General features: G+C 39.4%; 1 protein-coding gene across 8 annotated transcripts in view; it reads left to right on the top strand.

The window, feature by feature from the left end:
• pard3aa (par-3 family cell polarity regulator alpha, a) overlaps positions 1-5,549 on the top strand; it is a 460,369-nt gene extending 454,820 nt beyond the window's left edge. For all 8 annotated transcript variants that reach the window (XM_084102432.1, XM_084102429.1, XM_084102431.1 and 5 more), the window contains one exon: positions 1,523-5,549. In XM_084102432.1, coding sequence (XP_083958558.1) covers positions 1,523-1,916 — 394 coding nt within the window. In that variant the 3' untranslated portion in view covers positions 1,917-5,549. The remainder of the gene's footprint in view (positions 1-1,522) is intronic.
• Positions 5,550-21,412: the final 15,863 nt, after the last annotated feature.

Here is a 21,412-nt window from a genome sequence, read left to right as displayed (position 1 = left end):
TCTCTTGTGTGAGCCGATGTGTGAAATCCCAACAGAAGTGTGCGCACACACGCTTTTAAGATTGCAAGGCCAGTGAGGTGTAAACGGGCCTTCATTTAGACATGAGGCACGCTAGCTACTTCACATTCCCACTTAATGGATCCTAATAACGGAGCAGAGAGAAGATGGAGAGAGTCTGAGTGGACACCTCACAAAGGCCGCTACGTTGACAAAGAAATTTGTAGGTTTGATATTTCTTCCCCTGTTCCTTTAGGCAAGAAATGCATCTAACCTTGGCAGTCTGTCAAATGTCTAGTTGTTGATTGGCCGGTATGGATGGACGTTGAAGGAACCTGTTATTTCCTCTCTTGATGTTAAGTACACTAGCGGGCCTCAGAGTGTTTAACTGTGATTTTTACATTTTCTGAAGAAAATGTGAGTGCCGCTGGACAACAAGCCACCACAGTTCTAGCATGTTGTAGGTGGTTGTTATGATGACCATATGTTATGGTGGTTGATGCAGGTCCTTCTTTCAGTGTACCACCAGGTCTTAACCAGACGCAACATGACTACAAGACACGACAAAATCAATCAAAAAAGCACATCCAATCATAAGAGCCTGTGGGCGGAGTCTCTCTGCAAGCACACTGTTCTTGCAACAAAATGAATAATCAAATTCATGTAAATCAAACCATTTTAACGTCATCAAAAATACTGAGAGATTGAAACGATCTTTGTCATGGAATACTTGTTTAATTTCAACGTTGTTTATTTTCAGGATCACACAAATTATATATTCAAACACATATTAGATGCTTTTAACATTAAATAAAGCACAAAGTCAATAAGTATTGTGCTGTTGTTCCAGCCACGACGTCACAGAAATAGAAACCGTTTCTAAAAGAGTATCCCTTGGAGCTTGTCTTGTATCATCGACATGACTTGTTAGGACAAAAAACGATTTGTATGGAAAGTACACCTTTTATCATGTGTTGAGGGATCGTAAGCGTGTCTGATTTAGTGTTGTCAAAAATACCGACTTCGGTACCAAGTCTGTACTGAAATTTAAAAAATGTGACGATACCAGCATTTCCCTCTATCATTTTGAGCTCTGTTTAACGGATTCTTAAACACTTCTGGTGTCAATATAAGTAATATATCCACTGATAGACGTATCCGTTGATAGACGCCTGCTTTCAAACGCTCCCGTGTGTATCTGTGCAAGCACTCATTGAAGACATGTTTTAGAAGTGTTGATCATTGTAGCCAATCAGAGATATTGAGCATGTGAACTCAATGGCCAATCACAGATATATATATATATATATTGAGCGCGTGCACGCACCGGCCAATCAGAGGTGTTTAAGAATCCGTTCAACAGCGCTCAAAATGCTAGAGGGAAATTCTTGCATCGTCACATTTTTTTAAATTTCAGTACCGACTTGGTACCGAAATCGGTACTTTTGACAACACTAGTCTGATTAGGACACTGTGTGAGTTTTTTACCGTGTCTGTTTCTGACCCTTCTTTCTGTCTTCCTCAGACAACCACGTAAAAACCCTAGCACCGTGTCTCAAGACTCTTGGGATAAAGTCTATCCTCCCGGCGATGTCTTTCAGACCGCCAAAGAAAACCCGCGCTACTCCAGCTACCAGGGATCCCGCACTGCCAACGGATACCTGGGCGCCGCCTCCACGGGCATGAACGCTCGCGTACTCCTGGAGACCCAAGAGCTCCTGAGACAGGAACAGAGACGAAAGGAGCAGGAGGCGAAAACCAAGTTGCCTACGATGGAGGAAACACCAGCCCCAATCCAGACCCCTGTTCCTACACCACCCAAAGGTCCCTACCGACAAGATGTGCCACCATCGCCCACCCAACTCGCCCGGCTCAACCGTCTACAGACCCCTGAGAAGGGCCGTCCCTTCTACTCTTGAGACGAGAGATCAAAACTGTAGGAAAAACTGTATTACAGCAATAATATTGAATGGAAAGAGACAGAGATATAATATAGAGACTGAATGGAGGATTCTGAGTAATTGGTTTTGGAGGGTTTTTTCAATTTGTTTTTTTTTTTCTCTAGTATGAACACACTGAAAATCTTTATGGAATATCTATCTCCCATCCCTGCTTTTCACAAACGTGTATGTGTTTGTACTGAATTCATTGACGTCCTCTTGACAATCACATGACAGTCGATGCATGGCTGTTTCCAGCATATTGTGACCTACATATCATGTCTTTGTCAAGTGTGCTGAGAACTTGTAGGCGGGTGAATTTCACTACACCTGTCAGGAACATTTCTGGGTCATATTGCACCACAGATTAAAAGACATATATATGCAAATATTTAGCTTATTTGTTTCTAGGTCTATAAAAAAATGTCACTGTTTCACATGAAGTGGAATATAAATTAGAATAAGAATTTGTTCCCACAACTATTATGGGAACAAATTCTTATTCCAGTTTGTATTACACGTCAAGTAAAACTAAAAAAAAAAAAAAAAAAAAAAAAAAAAAAGGTTTTCTAATTTGTGACTTCGTTTTAATATTTTTTTTCCCTTATTTTAGTTCAATCGTGGCCACTTTGTTACTGTTTTTAAATAGTGGCCTCAACTCATCTAAAAAAAATTTTTTTTAAAGAACAAATTAGTACAAATTCTTAATTTGTGGGCACAATATCTTGTTTATTCCCCTGAATGTCATGTGCGGGGCTCCCTATTCATGAAAATTAATTTCCCCAAAAATTCAGATTTCTCTCAATTCTAATTTTCATTAGACTGTCATTACGTTAATACAAGTTTTATATATATAAAAAAAAAACATTGCTAATTCTAAGTCTATTCTTTTTCTTTTTTTTTCAGTTAAAATCAGCATATATTCAGTACAAATATCCATGATGTATAAATACTTTACAACTTAAATATGTCATTATTTTTACATCATAGCACTGAGAATGAGGTTGTTACGTTACCCTAATGAGAATGCTGTAAGTGTAGGTGTGCTGTATTAGTGTGTGTGTTTTAGCCCATGTACTCCACCAGAGTAGCTGAACTCAGCTAATAGAGTGTGAAAAGGTTATGACCCCACAACCCTCCAACTCTCTGCTACGGAAAACCCCATTAACCCGTCATATTTCTCAATGCTCCTCATGTGACGCCTTCCATCTCCACCCACTGTATAATTGATTCTTCTGCTCCTTCCTCCAGTTAGTGTCTCTGTTCCTTCACTAATAAGCCAGTAAATGTACAGCTCTCCCCCTTCTAACTGCAATACATCCCAGACCAGGAATGAGGGAATTAATTAAAAACTAGATACTTTTTAAAAATATATATTTTTTAATTTGTTAGGGTTGAAGAATAATAACAAATATGGTTTGGTGCGTGCTTCTAATAGCAACAGAAATTACATACTGCACCTTTAAATGCAACATGAAATGGCTATTCAATGAGATTAAACATAATTTTATCCATCAGGAATCAGTGAAAATGTGAAAAATGTTCACAATATGATTGTGATTGGAGGGGAGGGGCTTACAAATAAGAGGGATTGATGATGTCATTCACAATGGAAAATTGTTTTAAAGGTGGAGCATGTTTTTAAATTTGTATGAAAGATTACAAAATGTTGGGGGGTTATGAATAACATGCACAGATTAATCTTATATAATAACACCAGGAACATGTATTAAGAAAGTAAATAGTGTGTGTTTTGAATTCATGCTGACATTAATGCTTCCTATCAAGACTGTATTCTTGTGACTTCCAGGCTGTGTGTGTGTGTGTGTGTGTGTGTGTGTGTGTGTGTGTGTGTGTGTGTGTGTGTGTGTGTGTGTGTGTGTGTGTGTGTGTGTGTGTGTGTGTGTGTGTGTGTGTGTGTGTGTGTGTGTGTGTGTGTGTGTGTGTGTGTGTGTGTGTGTCTTGATAAACCCTACGTTATAGGGACACAAAGGTGGCGATATCTGAAATCTTTGTCCATGTAGGGACATTTTGGTCCCCATGAGGAAAACAGCTTATACAGTAAATCAGACTAAGTGAAAATGTAAAAATGCAGAAAGTTTTCTGTGATGGGTAGATTTAGTGTAAGGGGAGAGAATATACAGTTTGTACAGAATAAAAATCATCATGTCTACAGAAAGTCCCCATAAAACATGGAAACCCAACTTGTGTGTGTGTGTGTGTATGCATTAGTTTTAGACGCAGTAGGTGTGGGTGTGACTCTGACCTTTGCCTTACGAACCGTCTATGGTTTCAGCGGCTCAGGCGGAGAGCAGTTCTGTTCAGCACTTTAGTGTTTATCGCACAGGTTAATGGCCGGTTGCTTGCGCACGTGTTCCACTATAACACAGCAAAGCTCAGGTTACAGCTCACACCGCAGTAGCCACGGATAGGGTCGAAAACCTGTTTAAGGGAGAAGTTCACCTAGTAATGAAACATTTGGTGTCTCTTTTTTTCTCATGTCGTTCCAAACATGTTTGACTTTCTTTCTGTGGAACACAAAAGTGCAGTTCACACTTTTCTCACAAAAGGAGCTGTCAAGCTCTGAAAAGGACAAAAAAAAGTAAAAGTTGTGCGCTTCTGAACAATGATAAAATTGGTATTTCATTTTATGTTGTTTTTTATTACAGCTTGAGACTGTCTATTTTAATGTGACTATTTTTCAGTGACTATCCCTTTAACTCTAGCTGTCTTTTAACTGTTCATTCAGAAATCTTAACCACTCTAACAAATGGCATGTGGCTTTCATGTGTGCTCTAGATTTTTTGGTATTTGTATGCGTGTGTGGGTTTTGCATGGGATTGTGTATCACCAGTGCCTGTAACATGACTCTCTCTTGTCTATGAACTGTATCTTGGCAGGGACATGAAACACTTGGCCACATTGTTCAGAACTAAAGCTAAAAGAGCTTAATAAGCTCTCACAAAAAGGAAAGCCAAGCCCACTGACCAATGTACTCTCTCTCCTCCAAGTCTCTTAAAGTGAGTCCGCCTGGCGGCTCTCTCGGTCTCGCATCCATTCATCGTGGAAAACGTTCAGTATATTCCCAGAGAAAAAGTACTTCCTCCGAAGATTGTTATGGGTTCTGTGGTACGACATGATGTGCTTCTAGTATTGTATCTACTAACAGAGAAGACATTTCCAGAACAGCAGCGTTGTTTTTTTGTTTTGTTTTTGGTGCCGGCTGCTTATCTACTATTTTATATCACGTTGTATACATAAGATGTTTTCGATGGGAAGTGTCTGTGATGAGGGATGTTTTTGTATGTTAAAAGTTGAATGTGTCGCCAAATGCACATTTTTAAAATGAAATTATTATTATCTTTTGACTTTCTCTGATCATACAGCATTTGTTTTAATCGTTAAAAGAAAGCTAAGAGTAATCTGCACATTTTAATGTATTTGTATGACATTTTGTTGTCCACTTAATAGGTACTATGGTGTTCGATTCATGTATGCACAGTGAAAATGGTTTTTACACAAAGTTTTTACCTGATGTGTCAAAATGTACACAAAGCTTCTCTGTACATATCAAATCTATATTCAATAAAAAGTTTCTTCATTTTGTTTACAGTAAGTGTTTTACCCCTTTATTTTCAAAACACCAAGTGCTTTACCATCAAATAAAAAAATATATATAACATTTTATAATGCATAGTCATTTTATTGATAACCCTAATAAACATATATACAGGTCAAATTATCTTGGCCGATTATCTGTGGGGTTTTCTCCTGTTTATCATGTGTTTTCAAATCTGAATGTCAAATTCACTGGTACAGTGATACAAGAAAAGAGGTTAATAGGTTGGTTTCTCGTGACGTCACGCTGCTGCATCGCGAGAGCGCGGAATTCAGATGGAGGGCAGGAAGTGAAATAGCTGAGGATCTGCCGTCTGAGGAAATGCCAATGTTTTGTGTAGTTTACGGCTGATCTAATCGTTTTAATCGAGAAAAGGGAAAGGGCTTTTATAGAGTACGGTAGATTGTCACTCATAAAGGTGAGAAATGTAAAAAGCTCATAGAACAACGCCGTAAAAAGTGGATTTTTAACATAAGTTTCGTCTGCGGTCGGGAGGAGCAGAGTCTGTTAATGCCCGTGTCTGCAGCGACCACTTCGTCGGAGGTATGTTAGCTAGCCAATGCGTTTCTGTGTCTGTGTTTATATAGCATTATGTTGTCGTTAAATGCTCATTTACTTAGGTCTCGTTTACACTGTCAGTGAAATGTCACCCAATTCCGATTTTTTGCTCATGTGACACAGATCGGATGTGTTCTATGACAGTGTAAACAGGAAAAAAACGCATGCATTCGGATATTTCGAGATCGGTTTCAGGCCTCATTCATATGTGGAAATAAATCGGATATGTGCCAATGCGACTGTCATGTAAACAGGCAGATCGGGTTTAGGCAACGTCTCCGCGGTTAAAGCCAATATTTTAAACACAATATGCTCCCACCAGTCCTGAGATCTCTTTCACACACAATAACTGAAGCATGTGTGCAATGATGGCACTTTTCGTCCTCCTCCGCCTCAAAATCATGGTGATGTTTGGCGAACTTCGCATACATCGCAGAGCTAGGATCAAGCATATTTCGCGTTCGTCCATCTGTGCAAGAGAATTTAACCTTTTAAGCATGCGCGATGTTTCAGATAGTATGGCAAGTGTAAACACATGAATTGGATATGGGTCAGAGTTGAAGGAACGTGTAAACGGACGGTCAAAAAAATCGGATAAATGTACAATACGGACACTCCGCAACGGTTTCCTCCATAGACGTATTCTCCGTGTTTACTTCCTGCCCTCCATCTGAAATCGCCCCCTCCCCCTCCCCCTCCCCCTCCCCCTCCCCTCCCTCTCCCCCTCCCCCTCCCTCTCCCCCTCCCCCTCCCCCTCCCCCTTCGCGCGTCATCATAATCACGTGACTGAAACCCAGCTATTGAACGCTAAAGGAACGTTCTGGGAACGTTACAGGAATGTTTAGGTAACGTTCTGCAAACCTAAAAAGATGTTATATTTCCGTAATGAAACCTTTCCTGGCTAACCAATAACAAACGTTACAAATACATGTTTTGGGAACACAAAACCAACGTTCCCAGAACTTTTTGACTAGGCCTCTTAAAAGATGGGTCTCTCGGTACGAACTCTGGTGCGGTTCGTCTGAAATATGAACGCAACAACACGGACCAAAGACAAACGGGAAATGATGTCACAAAATGCGAACCAAAAAAGGACAGAAAGCTCAAGCATACCTGTATTTTCTCGGCTTGATCGCGATGTTCCCCATCACAGTTTGCTACAGGCGTCAGAACCGCGTCTCCTCACAGCAGATCATCGTTTGTGTGACGGAGGCTGTTTTGACTTCTTTGCACATTTAGAAGCTCTTCACGAGTTCTCAGCTGGTCAAGTCGTGAAATATAGGCTACGTCATAAAAGCCGACCAATCAGGTTGTGAACATATCCCTATGCCTTTAGGTTCGGTGTTGAAAATGGCAATGTGAACGCTAAGCAAACCAGTGCTAAAATATATATACATTTTTTTTTAAAACTACTGAATACACCTTTGAGTTTAAATTGAAAAACTGATCATATAAATGTATTGCATTGAAGTCATTGTTTGTTTTTATGCATATCTTAATGTTTGAATGAATACAACTACAATCTGTGGAGATTACGTGAAATGTGAAAAGCAAAAAGAGTGAATCGGAACACTTTTCAATAAGGTCCATCAATACATTTGTTAAAAAATTTTTTTAGTTCATTTCATGTCAAGAAATCATTAGATTAACAGATACTTTTAATAATGTATTAGTGAATGTTGAAATTAACTGTAAGATTAATAAATGCTTTAGAAGTATTTTTCATTGTTAGGTCATGTTAACTAATGTAGTTTAACGACCCTCTAGGCGCCACGGTCGAGTTTACTCGACAAGATGCGGCACTGAATAAAACGGCCGATTTTGTCAAATAGGGTGTCAAATTTCGTTCGACCTCCCCTCCACTAGTTGGCAGACATGTCATACTTCATCCCTGACACAAAAAAACGTCATGCTTCTATACAAAATCTTCGAGCTAGAGCGCATTGAATCAGTGCGAACAAAAGCGGAGCTAGTGTGCGAGTGAGCCATTTTATCATAGCAATATTGTCAACGTCAGCGAGTATTTGCATTCGATTATTATTATTATTATTATCTAATGGCATCAATAAAGCTTACCCGCAATGAAGTGTTGGGTCTTCTATTCGCGGACCCTAATTCTGAAGGGGAATAACGTTATCTGCCTTCAGAAAATGACGGTGATTCTGAAAGTGAAAGTATAGCCCTACACCAAGCACAAACGGTGAATCCTTTGCCCAATATATATGCTCCTTTGCCCAATGTCAGTGGTGGGAACAATGTTTCCCGGGGTTGGAGTGTTCATCGCGAAGTTAGCAGGCGTGTTAGTGTTGTGGGGAACGAGGCGGGAGATTTTTACCGCGCTAGCCATGGTGACCGTGTGCGTCTCCGCAGTCGCGGCAACAGTATTGTGGTGGAGGCTTTGTCTAATGCCACTGGGTATGTTAGACGAGGTCGAAGTATTCATAGGACAGTTAGGGGGCAACATGGAGGCAGGGTGGGGAGTCACAATGACAGTAGTCCGAGCTGTGCACACTCGGCGCGCGCGCGAGGCAGATCTGGCCGCGCCCGCGCTGCTGCTCGTATCAGGAGCAGAGGCGGTGTGACACGGGGCAGAGGGGCTATATTATGCATAGTCTATCGCAAGACCACACCATGAAACACTACAAGAAATGTCACCTGGATGGATAGGGAGTCATTATCTCTACAGCAAAAGCCCTGCAACATAAATTCTTTCTTTTTTTTCTGCCATTTATTAGTAATGATTTACACTGTTGATTTACTATCTATTTCCCTGACCATTTAGTAGTGTACAATATGTGTTCTTTTTTGTGTGTTCATGTCCTTGTGATGTGTGCGTCTTTGTCAACTAAAAAAACAACAACCAAAAAAAACAACAAAAACCACAAAAAGAAAAAGAAAATACTAACATTGTCTCTCGTCTTGTCTCGTCATCTCACTCATGATCTGTGGCTTGCCGTGGCGAGTGAGCTTTTGAACTAAACAGGTCTTGTCTACTTGTGTTTGTGTGTCATATGAATAATATGTGCCCCATATACATGTAATCAGAGTGCCAACTGTATGTAGTAAATGGAAAATCTCTACAGCAAAAGGCCAAACGCTACATGCATTCAGTTTGTTTCTACCATTTATTAGTAATGATTTACACAGTTTGTTCACTACTTACTATTTACCTGAGCTTTCAGTATTGTGCAATATAGCATACAGAAGGTAAGGGACATTTTTGGGGGAAAGAAGTGCTGCATTTTATCATTTAAAAATGTGACTTTTCATGAAAATTCTATAATCCAAGATGGCCGCCACTATATGACGTCATAATATGCAAATTAGATGGGAAAATGTAATCCCTACATAAACTTTGGGTCATCCTTAATATTTCTCTAATTTACAGAAAGTCTCTATCTTTTATCACTTTTAAGATATAGCCTTTTGAAATTAAGATGTCAAAATCGAACGTTTTAGGAAAAAACCTCTGGCGCCTAAAGGGTTAACTATTGGAATGGAACATTATTGTAAAGTGTTACCAGGAAGTCAATGCTCTCTGACAATCTATTTTTTTATACTTTGAGTTTCATTGTCAACGATAATAACATAGAAAAACGCCAGATGCTGACCAGAAGAGAATTTTGACCTTTGTTCTCCTGGTATGGCGAGCACATTTTTAGGCATATAAATATAAATATGCATCCGTTTTCCTCCCTCAGTTTAATCTATTTCTGATCCCATAAATCATTTTAATGTTGGTTGTGACATGGCTGGAAAGTTTTCCTAATGGGAAGTGTAATGACTTTGATGGTGATAAAGACAATGATAAAGTCCAGGTCAGGGCAAGAGCGGCTTTGGGAATGTTGGCTCTCACCCTGTTCCTCGTGGAAATTGCCAAGTTGTTCTGTTGGAGAAAGGGAGGCCCATTGAAAAGATCCATCTGTTTGAGCCTGCAGAGGTGTGTGTGTGTGTGTGTGTGTGTGTGTGTGTGTGTGTGTGTGTGTGTGTGTGTGTGTGTGTGTGTGTGTGTGTGTGTGTGTGTGTGTGTGTGTGTGTGTGTGTGTGTGTGTGTGTGTGTGTGTGTGTGTGTGTGTGTGTGAACTGAGAGTCCAAAGATAGACATATGGGTCATGTCAAAGAAAACTTGAAGGAAGCCAGCAGGGAAGTTGTGTGGCAAACTTCCGTGAATCACAGGAAGGGCGAGCGAACCGTGTCCTGGCCCAGCAGGGTTCCTCTGTGTGGGGTTCAGGTGCAGATTGGCACAACACTAACCCAGTCACAGCAGCCTCGTGCCTGAGCCTCAGAGCGATCGTGTATCGAGTATGAACTCAATCCTCCCCTCTGAGTGAACCGTTCCACACCACACCGTCTGGATCATTGCGCTTTTCTGCGGCTCACTTTTACGACCCACCCTCCATAAATAGGACACACATTGGTGTACCATAAAGCAGTGATCTTGGGGACCCATTTAACACACTTGATTCAAATCATAAGCCATTAGGCGAGAGCTTCATGAACTGAACTAAGAGTGCGTCTCAACCAGCTCCCTAGTTCAGTAGTCAGCACACTGATCAGGGAGTCGGCCAATCGCACAAGCCTTCCAGTGCACTGAATCGTTTGCTCTCTAAAGAGTCTCAAACTGCACCGTGAAAAGCAGGGAGTTTAAACCAGTGCTCACTATTCACACAAAAATTCTGAAGCATGAAATAACTCAGAATAATGTCAGAATCGTTTCATAAATGCCATTAGAGACGTTCTACAACAAAGATGTTGCCATGTCACCGGAAACAGAGCCATCAGTGTCCCAATAGTCAGGGTCCTTATACCAGTGAGGGATGGACTGATTAGGGAACTGATTGAGACGCACCCCAAGTGTCAGATAAGAGAGACGTATAGAACGCCCCCAGGACCGGGATTGAAATCCACTGATTAAAACACAACAAATGTCTTTAAACCTTTAAAAATTGTGATTTTGGCCTTTCCAACTATCAAAATCATACCGACATTTTGACATAATCTGTAGAAATATTCAGTTCATTGTTGTGAAGGATAAAAAAAAGTGCTTGAATTGCCAAAAAACAAGCCAAACTTTTGCATGATTGCTGATGATTTTCCCAATATTAAAATAGTAAAACCTAAGAATGTGCCATTATTTGGGTAATTTCTATAGCATGGAAAGTAAATAATTTCACTTCACTGCATGTGTAAAATATAGTCATTCAATCCTTCTGCTAAAGTTATTGAATGTAAAATTATAATATTTCTTTGCATAGAAATTATGGAAGGTTTATTAGCAACATCAAACCACAGTCACCAAACAAATGCTGAATTTAATTCAGTTACAGCTCAATTTAACTCTCCATTACCATTTTTATTTTCAACCTATATTTCATATTTTTTTATTATTATTTTTTTTTTTTTTACATTTATTATAAAATTATGAAATCACACCAATCAGGTTTTGTATATATTAGTTTGTCCAAAAGTGGACAAAACTTGTATTAACCTTCTTTTTACACAGCTTTCTTCCCATTTTGTACTCATTCATGCCACCAACATGTTCTCTCTTTATACCCACTATATTTGTGTACATCCATGATTTTAAACAGTGAGGAATGCACAACAATTGTTCAATCTCACCACATATAGTGAGCATATTACTTTGGTGTGCAATTATGTCTTGTTGCGCAGCACAAGCTTAACAGCAAAACAGTGAGGCAGCACAGATCTCCATGTTGCCATGGTTATATGCTGTTTCACTTAAATCGTTGTACAGTATTCTCAGCACGTGGCGTAATATCCCTCCTGATTCCAGCTTTTTGCAGTCAGAGGCGGGAGACCCTGCGGGCCCGTAAACGTGTCTGAAACTCCGAGATGCTCCGTCGTCTTTCACACCGTAGTGTTTATGTGGTGAGTCTAAATCGCCTTTCCACACCGGTCCCATAACATCCCATAAACCTCTGTGGTCTCTGTAATCAATAGCAGACTGGTGCTGTCAATATGAAGATTTGATTTCACATGTGTATTATGTGGTCTTAACCTGAGGTCTCCTCTGAGGCTGCTTTGGTCGTAGTGCAAGTGTGCCGATATGAAAAGCAGATGCATTGCTTCAGTACTTCTACACACTAATGACCCACGTGTTTCTTCTTTTCTTTTGGTTTGTGATTCCTCGCTTTTGAGGTCGCAGGTCCTGACGAGAGTCACCTGTAATGGTTTGACCCATAGACTGTAAAAAAAAGATGGACGACGCCCCTTCACTCTCTTCCACTGGTGAAAAGTGAAGCCGCCAAAGTCTCAATATGGCACTGACATCTTGCGCTTATTTGGTGTGAAATAAACAGTTACGGTAATGTAGAAATTAAAGCTGAAGCTCCAATCTCCTCCCGGAAATCCCCCCAAAAAGTCTGTTGGTGCCTCAGTGATTCTTCGTTTAGAGAAGCTGTCAATCATGAGGTCACATTCCCGTTTTATAGCATCAAATAACTAACTAAGACCAAACTTCTTTTTTTTAAAAGAACACAAACTTATATCAGCGTGATAAAAACTACCTAAAATGACAGAAAACATTGTTGGAAAAAATTTTTTTGAAGTGTAATTTGATTGTTTAGTTTCCATCGCGTCCCATTAGACTACATGGGGAGGACGGGGTTTATGAGCTATACTGGGACCAGCCACCAGGGGGAAATCGAGACGCTTTGACTTCACTGTTCAGGAACGCTTGGTTTGAACCTGTTCTGGGTCTCGCCAGAGAATGTCTAATAAGGCAAGAAGTTTCACTATCAGTAAACTTCCGGCTTCTGAACTGGTTGCAATTCCACTCTGATTCCATATGAGGGCGCTCAAAGGACGAGTGCAGAATGAATGGAGGTCTATGGCGCTATACCAACCAAAATCCAGTTTTCTCAGGATATAATTTTTTGTCTAGTAATTTGAATGTTGTATTCAAAAGGAGATGCAAAGAAATTACACATTGCTGGGTGTTAGATTTTTTAGAGTCACTTATTTGCTTAACAAAATGTTTTAAAGTGTCAATGACGTCATACACATCGTACGACCAGAGATATTGCTTTATGGCAATCCTTCAGTCACTCTGGAGCTTTCGCACTCTGCACTTTGTTTTCTCTCGAGGCATCGACAACACAGCTGACACAGGTAAACACACAACACAGCTGACACAGGTAAACACACAACACAGCTGACACAGGTAAACACACAACACAGCTGACACAGGTAAACACACAACACAGCTGACACAGGTAAACACACAACACAGCTGACACAGGTAAACACACAACACACACAACACAGCTGACACAGGTAAATACACGTGCTAGACGAGTTTTTGTTTTGTTTGTTTCTGGTCCTGCTTCGGATGCCACGATGCCATCAAGCGGTGTCTCTGGTCGTAATCAGTCCTTCACTGACCAATCAGCGTTCATTAGCAGAATGCTAGCGTGTTATGGGCAACAACAACTCAACCTGTAAGAAATCGAAAGGACATAAGTACTCATTCATTCAACTTTTGACCTATAACCCATCTTGAACTTGCAAAACCTACACTCAAATCTGAGATTTCTCAACGGCAATCGGGTGAAAGAGACAAATTTAGCCGTCTAGCCCCATAGACTCCCATTCATTCTGCACTCATGGCGATCGCCCCCAGTGGAACTCTGGTGGAACTACAACCAAAATTCGGTACAATAGGACTTAATAGGGAGTGGGTAGGGTCTCCGTAGACGGGCTCTGGTCTCGCTGTGTGGACGTGAAGGACGGAAGTGATACGCACATCTGTTCACGTCCTTTTAACACCGTCCCTCCCACTCCACAACATTTCTTTCCATCAGACTTTGTTCAACATTTCGGTGGGGGTAACTTGTGTGTTGTGTCTCTGAGGGTGTGCGGTAGCGAGGGCGAGAAGAAGGGGTCACACTCAATGGACCTTATAAAGAAGGGTGTGAAGACTGCGAGTTGGTCCACAGAGCGGAAGACGCCACACATGTGGGCTGCATCACACAGATAAGGATTGGAGCTGGTTCTTGTCCAAATGCACTGTGAAATGTAGCGAAATGTCAATGATTTTAACCTTTGCGTGTAGCCTCACTCCTGGCCTAGTTATATATCTGTCCACCCCAGACATCTGCGGGTCTCAGGGAGTTTGTGTAAACCAGCACTAGAGGCAAAAAGAGGCCAGATGGACTCTTGTTCTGCGCCCATGTTACTTTAAGATACATGCAACTCCAGTTTTTATTTGTATTATTATTGGTCGTAACTTCTGGAGAGAAATAGCACAGACACTGGACAAAAATTAATGGCTATGGCTGCATCCAAAATCACATACTTCCCTACTATGTAGTAGGCGAAAAAGTATGTGACAAGAGTAGTATGCCTGAATTCACAGTACTTATAACAGAGTAGGTGAAAAGTACCCGGATGAATAGGCTCTATGCACGATCGCTTCTGCGTTTGGTCTCAGCCGTTTTTGCACTCGGTGGAGATAATGGTAAATTACACTCACTGTTTACAAGAACTTCCAGCGGTTAACGTGAATGATGTCACTATTGTGAGGCAGTTAGCTGTCACACCTAAGAGTAAGAAAGAGAAGGGCTTTAAATTAGATATTTCGAGGTACATCGACAACTTTGAGGGTGAGCATTCTCTCATATCATGCGAAATCCGACTAGCGAATCGGTTTCTAAAAGCGTTGTCTGCGTTTCTGAGAAGATTAATTTTATGAAAGTTTTGCCGCTAGTAGGGGAGAGGCGGGACGATTGAAACGCGGGACGGATGAAACACTGAGATTTTCTTGAAAACCACTCACGTCATGTACGTCAAATTTCGTCAGCACGTACAGCACGCAATGCCTAACATACCCGCGAAAACATGTCTTCTTTACGTCGTGTCGTTTTAGAGTTAAAGCCGCAAAGCTGTGTTTGAATGCGGTGAGTGAATTCTTTCGTGCGGTACTTTTTTTTGACTGACAAGTTGGATTTATTGTTTCATGTGCCATTGTAATGATAATACGGCAGGTGTATCAGTACTGCAACACACCCTTAAGTGGGCAATATCAGAGTTTTTTAGTTTAAGAGCAAAAGAGGTTTAAATGACAGGATGCGCTGTCGGGACGGTTGAAACAGTGTTTCAACCGTCCCGCCCGCGCGTCCTGCCCGTTAAACCTGGTCATAGCCTATACTGTTCGTAGATTCATATACTGTTTCTAGACTTGTGTTTCTTTTAATGCAAATTAATTTTCAATTACGCAACATATGCTATCTCTGTAATAATCATCAATTGTCCAATATTCAATATTCAATAAATTTCATTTATCGTCGTCTGGTTGACCTCGTTTTCTTCATAATAACAGGCTATTCAACTAGCAAACACTCAATATGACTCAAGGAAGAAATGTAAGAAAATTAATTGTAAACTGATTTGTCTGTCTTCGTCAAAATAGCCTGTTAGAAAGATTACAAAATGCGCATAGGCTTATCGCCTATTGTTTATTGGGCGACAGAACAAAAATGGTTAATATGAACCTTTAAATGAAAATAAATTACAAAATATGTTTGTAACAATATGTACATAAGTTACTTGTCAGGTGTTGTTCACAAAAATAAGCATTAGATGAATAGTTGCCGTTTAAACTGTTATGTTTCATCCGTCCCACCCCTGTGTTTCAACCGTCCCGCACAGGCGGGACGATTGAAACAAAGCACAACTCCCGTTCAAAGTCATATTTTACTTAAATCATTCTATATTTGTACCGAATAACACATGATACTAAGAGAACACATATGTGAGTTGTTAATCACAAAAAAATAAAAAATCTATCTGTAACCTTATCTTAGAAAACGACATTTATTTGAAAAGTGTTTCAACTGTCCCGGCTCTCCCCTACACTTCATAGAGTGCATAGAGCGTATTACTACTTCCGGTGAGATAGGACACATCCGCATACGATGGACACTTTACTATCCCATGAGGCCACGGGACAGGATTTATGAATGACAGTGAAGTGACGCAACTGACGCTGGAAGGACAGTTCAATTTAATATATAGTGCTTTTCACAATACACATCGCTTCAAAGCAGCTTTACAGAAAATGCATTACAATTTAGAGTGATCTGTTATCAGAAGTAAAGTCTTAGTTATGTATTTCAGAAATGTACATATGCAAATCACAGATAGCTAAAAATGTATTAATTTAAACAATATAATAATTTAAGGCAGAGACAATGAGCTCATTGAAGTAATGAACACTAATAATGATAATAATGATAAATTGTAGCATCGGTGCACGTTGATTCAGGTCACATGATAATGACAACATTAGTATGTCTGGATTACATTCATAATAAACACATTCATACTATAGAACATACTTTTTTAGCAGATGCACAGTACATATTGAAAATAAGTACTTGAGAGAGTATGAGATTTCAGATGGAGCCTATATGTTCATCTGTATGCATACGCTAGGCATTCACGTCAAAACTGAAATATACTTTAGTCGTTAAAATGTTAAATGCGAAAGTGTGCTGGACTACAACTAGTTTCCCGGTATACGCCTGCCTCTCCATCATTTGCTCATTATTTAATGTATTATCACTGCCATAAAACATTCACTTTCTGCTGCCTGAAATTCTTTTGTGATTAAGCCTACTGTAAATCTTCTGTAAGTCTAATTTACATACAAAAGAGGTGTGTTAGCAATGAATTTTAACACATTTAACACCTGGTTTAACTAGATTGTGGAAGGCTAGTGAATAAGAGGTTTTTTTTTTCTTTCTTTTTTTTCACTAATATATGCAAGTCTCCTGAAAAGCGTACCATTGTTTAAAGGTTCTGAATTAAAGCACAGCAACCAGTCATAGTATGGTCTCAAATGTAGACGTGATCCAGTTTCCAAATGGCCTACAGTGGATTTCTATCAGGGCTTCAATGGAGCCAGATGAGGTTTTTTTTTTTTTTTTTTTTTTTTTTCTTGACCTGTTTCATCAGGCAAACAGCTTGCTTGGCGCTGGCTTTTGGCTTACGGTGAAATTCCCCTATGGGGTTTCCCATAAACCCCTACATCTTTGTTCTTCAGGATGTATAATGACTGATGTCCTCAAAAGCCATGATTTCATTCTGAACCAATAAAGATGATTTTTCTGTTTAGCATAAGTCCAGCTGGTTTCTGGAATCATATGGCGTACAATAACGGTCGGTCTGACGTATGACCGGATCAATGGCCATTAGAACAAATGGAAAAACTAAATAAAACAAAATGAGTTTGGATTTTGAAATAACAGTTTTTGTTTTTAGTCCTCAAAACCTCTGAGGGATTTGGCTCGCCTCTGCTAATATCCCACTCGAGTTTTCCTGACCACAAACAGAGGTTTGTGATTGGCCACACGTGTGGAGAGACTTTTTCCAAGGTTTACATTTCAATTTTAATTTAATATATGTAAGGTTTTTCCCAAACAACCTCGGCTTTTTATCACATAACCCATTTCCCTCATTTTTACTTATGGCTGTCTTTAATGTGTTGAACAGAACATTGCTTTTTCCTTTGTGTTGTTGTTTGCATGTGGTGTAACGCACATTTCAAACTCTTTTGAAATGGAAATGCTTTCTTTGAACTGTGCTAAACAACAAAAGAATGAATGTGAAATCTGCAGCATGTTTTGTTCTCGTAATAATCTCCCACTTGCATTCAGGGAATTCTATTTTCTCGCATCTTATCAAGAAATGAAATTGATAAAAAGAATATTGCTCACACTTTTTTCTCATTTTGTGCAGTTGGTAATTAGATTCTTCTCTTTAATTAAAGTTTGTAGACACTCGTAAAGAAATATTAAAACCTGACGCATTTCAAAACATGCACACACTTATTTATTCAGGTAAATGCAAAAGATGTCTTGTTGCGCTTTCTTTAATTAAATGCTTATCCAGTCCAATTCTCCTCGTCACTTCTCAGACGTAACTGTTTATTAATGTCAGGTTTAACACTTCTTTTTGACGTTCATTTTGCAGATATCTCTTTCTATCCCACCTGTCTCTGGAAATAAAGCTGGGCAGTGTTGAAGTTGACGTATTTATGCATTTATGTATGCAAGTAGATGTGAAGGCACATTCATGAAGGACTAAAAAGATCAACCAAAGCTCCTCTGAAGAAAATCTTCATGTTGGGAAATCCCATAATCTGAGTCTTCCTGGAATGACTGAGCAATTAATCTAACCAAAGAGACGTTTTCTCTCTTGTTGCTGTCTGCTATCTCAGCCTGGTGTTAAATTAATCCTTTGAGTTTTTGTAAAGGATCTGGTGTAGTCTTGGTTTTAGGAGGTCTTGTTCAGGTCTGCTTTGCTCAGGAATAAAATGCTCTGGAAATGTAGTTCCTCGGAAACCAGTTTTGTTTTCAGCTGTCACCAAGCCCTTCAACTTTTCAACATCTAATCAATTCTCCATTAATAAAAGCAAGTACTGCCCTACATTACTCATTGAATATGTTTTTTCTCCCTGAAATACATCATATGGGTTGTGAATGCTATATTTCATGTTAACTTTAACATCCACATTAATGAGGAATGTGTGTGTGTCCTTTGTATAATAGCTGGATGAATTCACCAGAAGTGTTAACACAGACACTAGGCAAGGCAAGTTTATATATATATAGCACATTTCCTATACTATGGCAATTCAAAGTGCTTTACATAGAAAGGAATAAAAATATCACACTGTGGCAATTAAAAGTGCTTTGCATAGAAAATAAGCACAAAATAAAAGCCAGGGAAATTAAAACAGTTATAAAAGGAATTAAAAGAGATAAATGATACAGTTATAAAATGAATTAGAGTAAAATGAGTTAAAGTAGTAAAAAGGTGATACATAGGTGTATCTTATTTTGCATTTAGTTTTAAACTAACCTTACTCTGTTGTTGTTGCTTTTTTGTTTTTGTTTTTGAAGATTTTCTTTTCATTTTATTTAACATTTAGTATTATTGTTTTAATTAGAAGCTATTTCAATAAATTTCATAATTATAATGAAAAATTATTTTTGAGTTATTCAAGGCATATTTGTTAAATGAAAACTATGAAGGGAACAAAACAGGTTACCCACATACTTCGACGAACTTCCGGTTAAAGCCCCGCCCACTTCCAGATTTATCCGAATACAGAAACAGGTACAAATAATTGTTAGACTTTTACAGATACAGATACGGATATTGGCTCTACTGCAAACTCCAAATTCTCCCCCCTCCTGTCCTCAAAAGTAACCACTGGAATGACTTATTTACTATTTCCAAAATGGCAGTGAGCATGGTTATTAGAAAATGAATTTCGGCATGAAACGGATTTTTTTCTTTATTGTGACATATATCGAAATAAAGCTTTTCAAATGAGAGGGAAAGAATGTAGGACAGGGCTTAATTTTGTCTGTGGGGAGTTGATTGGATGATTGGATGGTTGGGGTTTGCTATTGGCTGATCTCATGTGAGTGACAGGTTATAGCCCCGCCCTCGTCATCAGAGAAGAGAAGAGATGCTGCAAGAGGAACTTATTCTGATTCAAGATTACCAGGAACAAATTTAAAAAAAAATATGATAAATATTGCAATACTCCATTAAAAAACGAGATTTATACAGTTTGATTTCATGGCGACTAAAATCAAATGGGAAGACGTTTGAACACGCGATATTTAGAAGAAGTGGTTGTGCATCAGTGGATCCCTAAATGAAACGGTCTTTTGTGGGTCATGGCACCATCTTATTGTGTTCTCGTTTGACTGTGACGTCTGATGGACTGGAAAGATTTGAGGTTGAAGAATTTAAACTCCAATATTGCCTCTTCTGACTTCATGTGGATCATGGCAAAAAACCGAGTGTGATTCAAAATCCTGTACAATATATTGATTTTTTTGTGTGTTTGTATATAAGTTTGTGTGTGACCAAGAGGTTGACCTCTCTTTTGATGGCGCAGGGCCACAGTGTGACAGAATCTGGTGTGTGTTGAGTAAAGTGAACGGTGCGAGACTCCCTCAGGGAGAACAGTAACATCACACGAGTGCCGGTGAACGCTGTGGTTATATGGGACCTGTGACCTGACCTGTGATGGAGCGAGAGAGAGGAATGGACGAGCTCCAGCGAGAACATGAACGCTTATAATGGGAAATCCCAGAACCAGAGATGGAGGAATGGGATGAAGTGACCTCATCACAGCCGTCCTGCATCTCGAGTGCCGGAGGCTGAGCGGCTGCTGATGGGAGACGGGGGATCGACTCATGATGCTCTGTGCAATGCATCATGGGTACAGATGGGAATCGTACAGAGTTTAATAGTTCTGATTAATTTTTTAATTTATTTAATTTCTTGCAGAAGGTGCATTTACACACACTTTTTAATGATTTTTCATTTTTTTTGATAAATACAATCCAATAAATGTCCTTAAATATATAGTAAACAATATATATTTATTATTCACCATTCTGAGAAAAAAAAAAAGAATAATAATAATATATATATATTGCTTTTATAAAACGGTTACTCCATAAAAATATTCATTGTAATATTTATTTTATTCATAAAATAAACACCAGCAACAAAAAATATAACGTTATAACACATTTATTCCTCTGCCAAGCAATGTAGTTCCAAAGAGGTTGCTAAGCAACACATGCAGCAACAAAGAGTCACAAACGGCAGTTGCGCAGTAACACTAATGTAATGCGGTCACAGGTGTGTGTGTGTTGAGTAATTTACAATGGCTTCGAACACGGAGTGTGGCTTCGAACACGGTGTGTTTGTATCAGTGTGTGTGTGTGTTTGTGTGTGTGTGTGTTTGTGTGTGTCTGTGTGAGTGTGTTTGTGAGTTTGTGTGTGTCTGTGAGTCTCTCTCTCTCTCTCTCTCTCTCTCTGTGTGTGTGTGTGTGTGTGTGTGTGTGTGTGTGTGTGTGTGTGTGTTTGTGTGTGTCTGTGTGAGTGTGTTTGTGAGTTTGTGTGTGTCTGTGAGTCTCTCTCTCTCTCTCTCTCTCTCTCTGTGTGTGTGTGTGTGTGTGTGTGTGTGTGTGTGTGTGTTTGTGAGTTTGTGTGTTTGTGAACGTGTGTGTGTGTGTCTGTGAGTCTCCCTGTGCGTGGTCCAGGGATTCCCTACTATGCTGAATAAAACCTGAAATGTTCTGACCTTGTGTGGACAAAATTAGATCCCTATGAGGAAACCTTATAAATCATCCAAAATTATGTTTTTTGAAAATATAAAAATGCAAAATGTTTGTGTTCAGAATTAGGGGTATGATTAGGATATAAAGTTTACACAGGATAAAAATCATCATGTGTATGG

This window comes from Abramis brama (assembly GCF_963993115.1).
Source record: "Abramis brama genome assembly, chromosome: 24".
In the NCBI taxonomy this organism is placed as follows: Eukaryota; Metazoa; Chordata; class Actinopteri; order Cypriniformes; family Leuciscidae; genus Abramis; species Abramis brama.
Note: the sequence above shows the minus strand (reverse complement) of the source record. Positions and strands in the feature narration are given on the sequence as shown.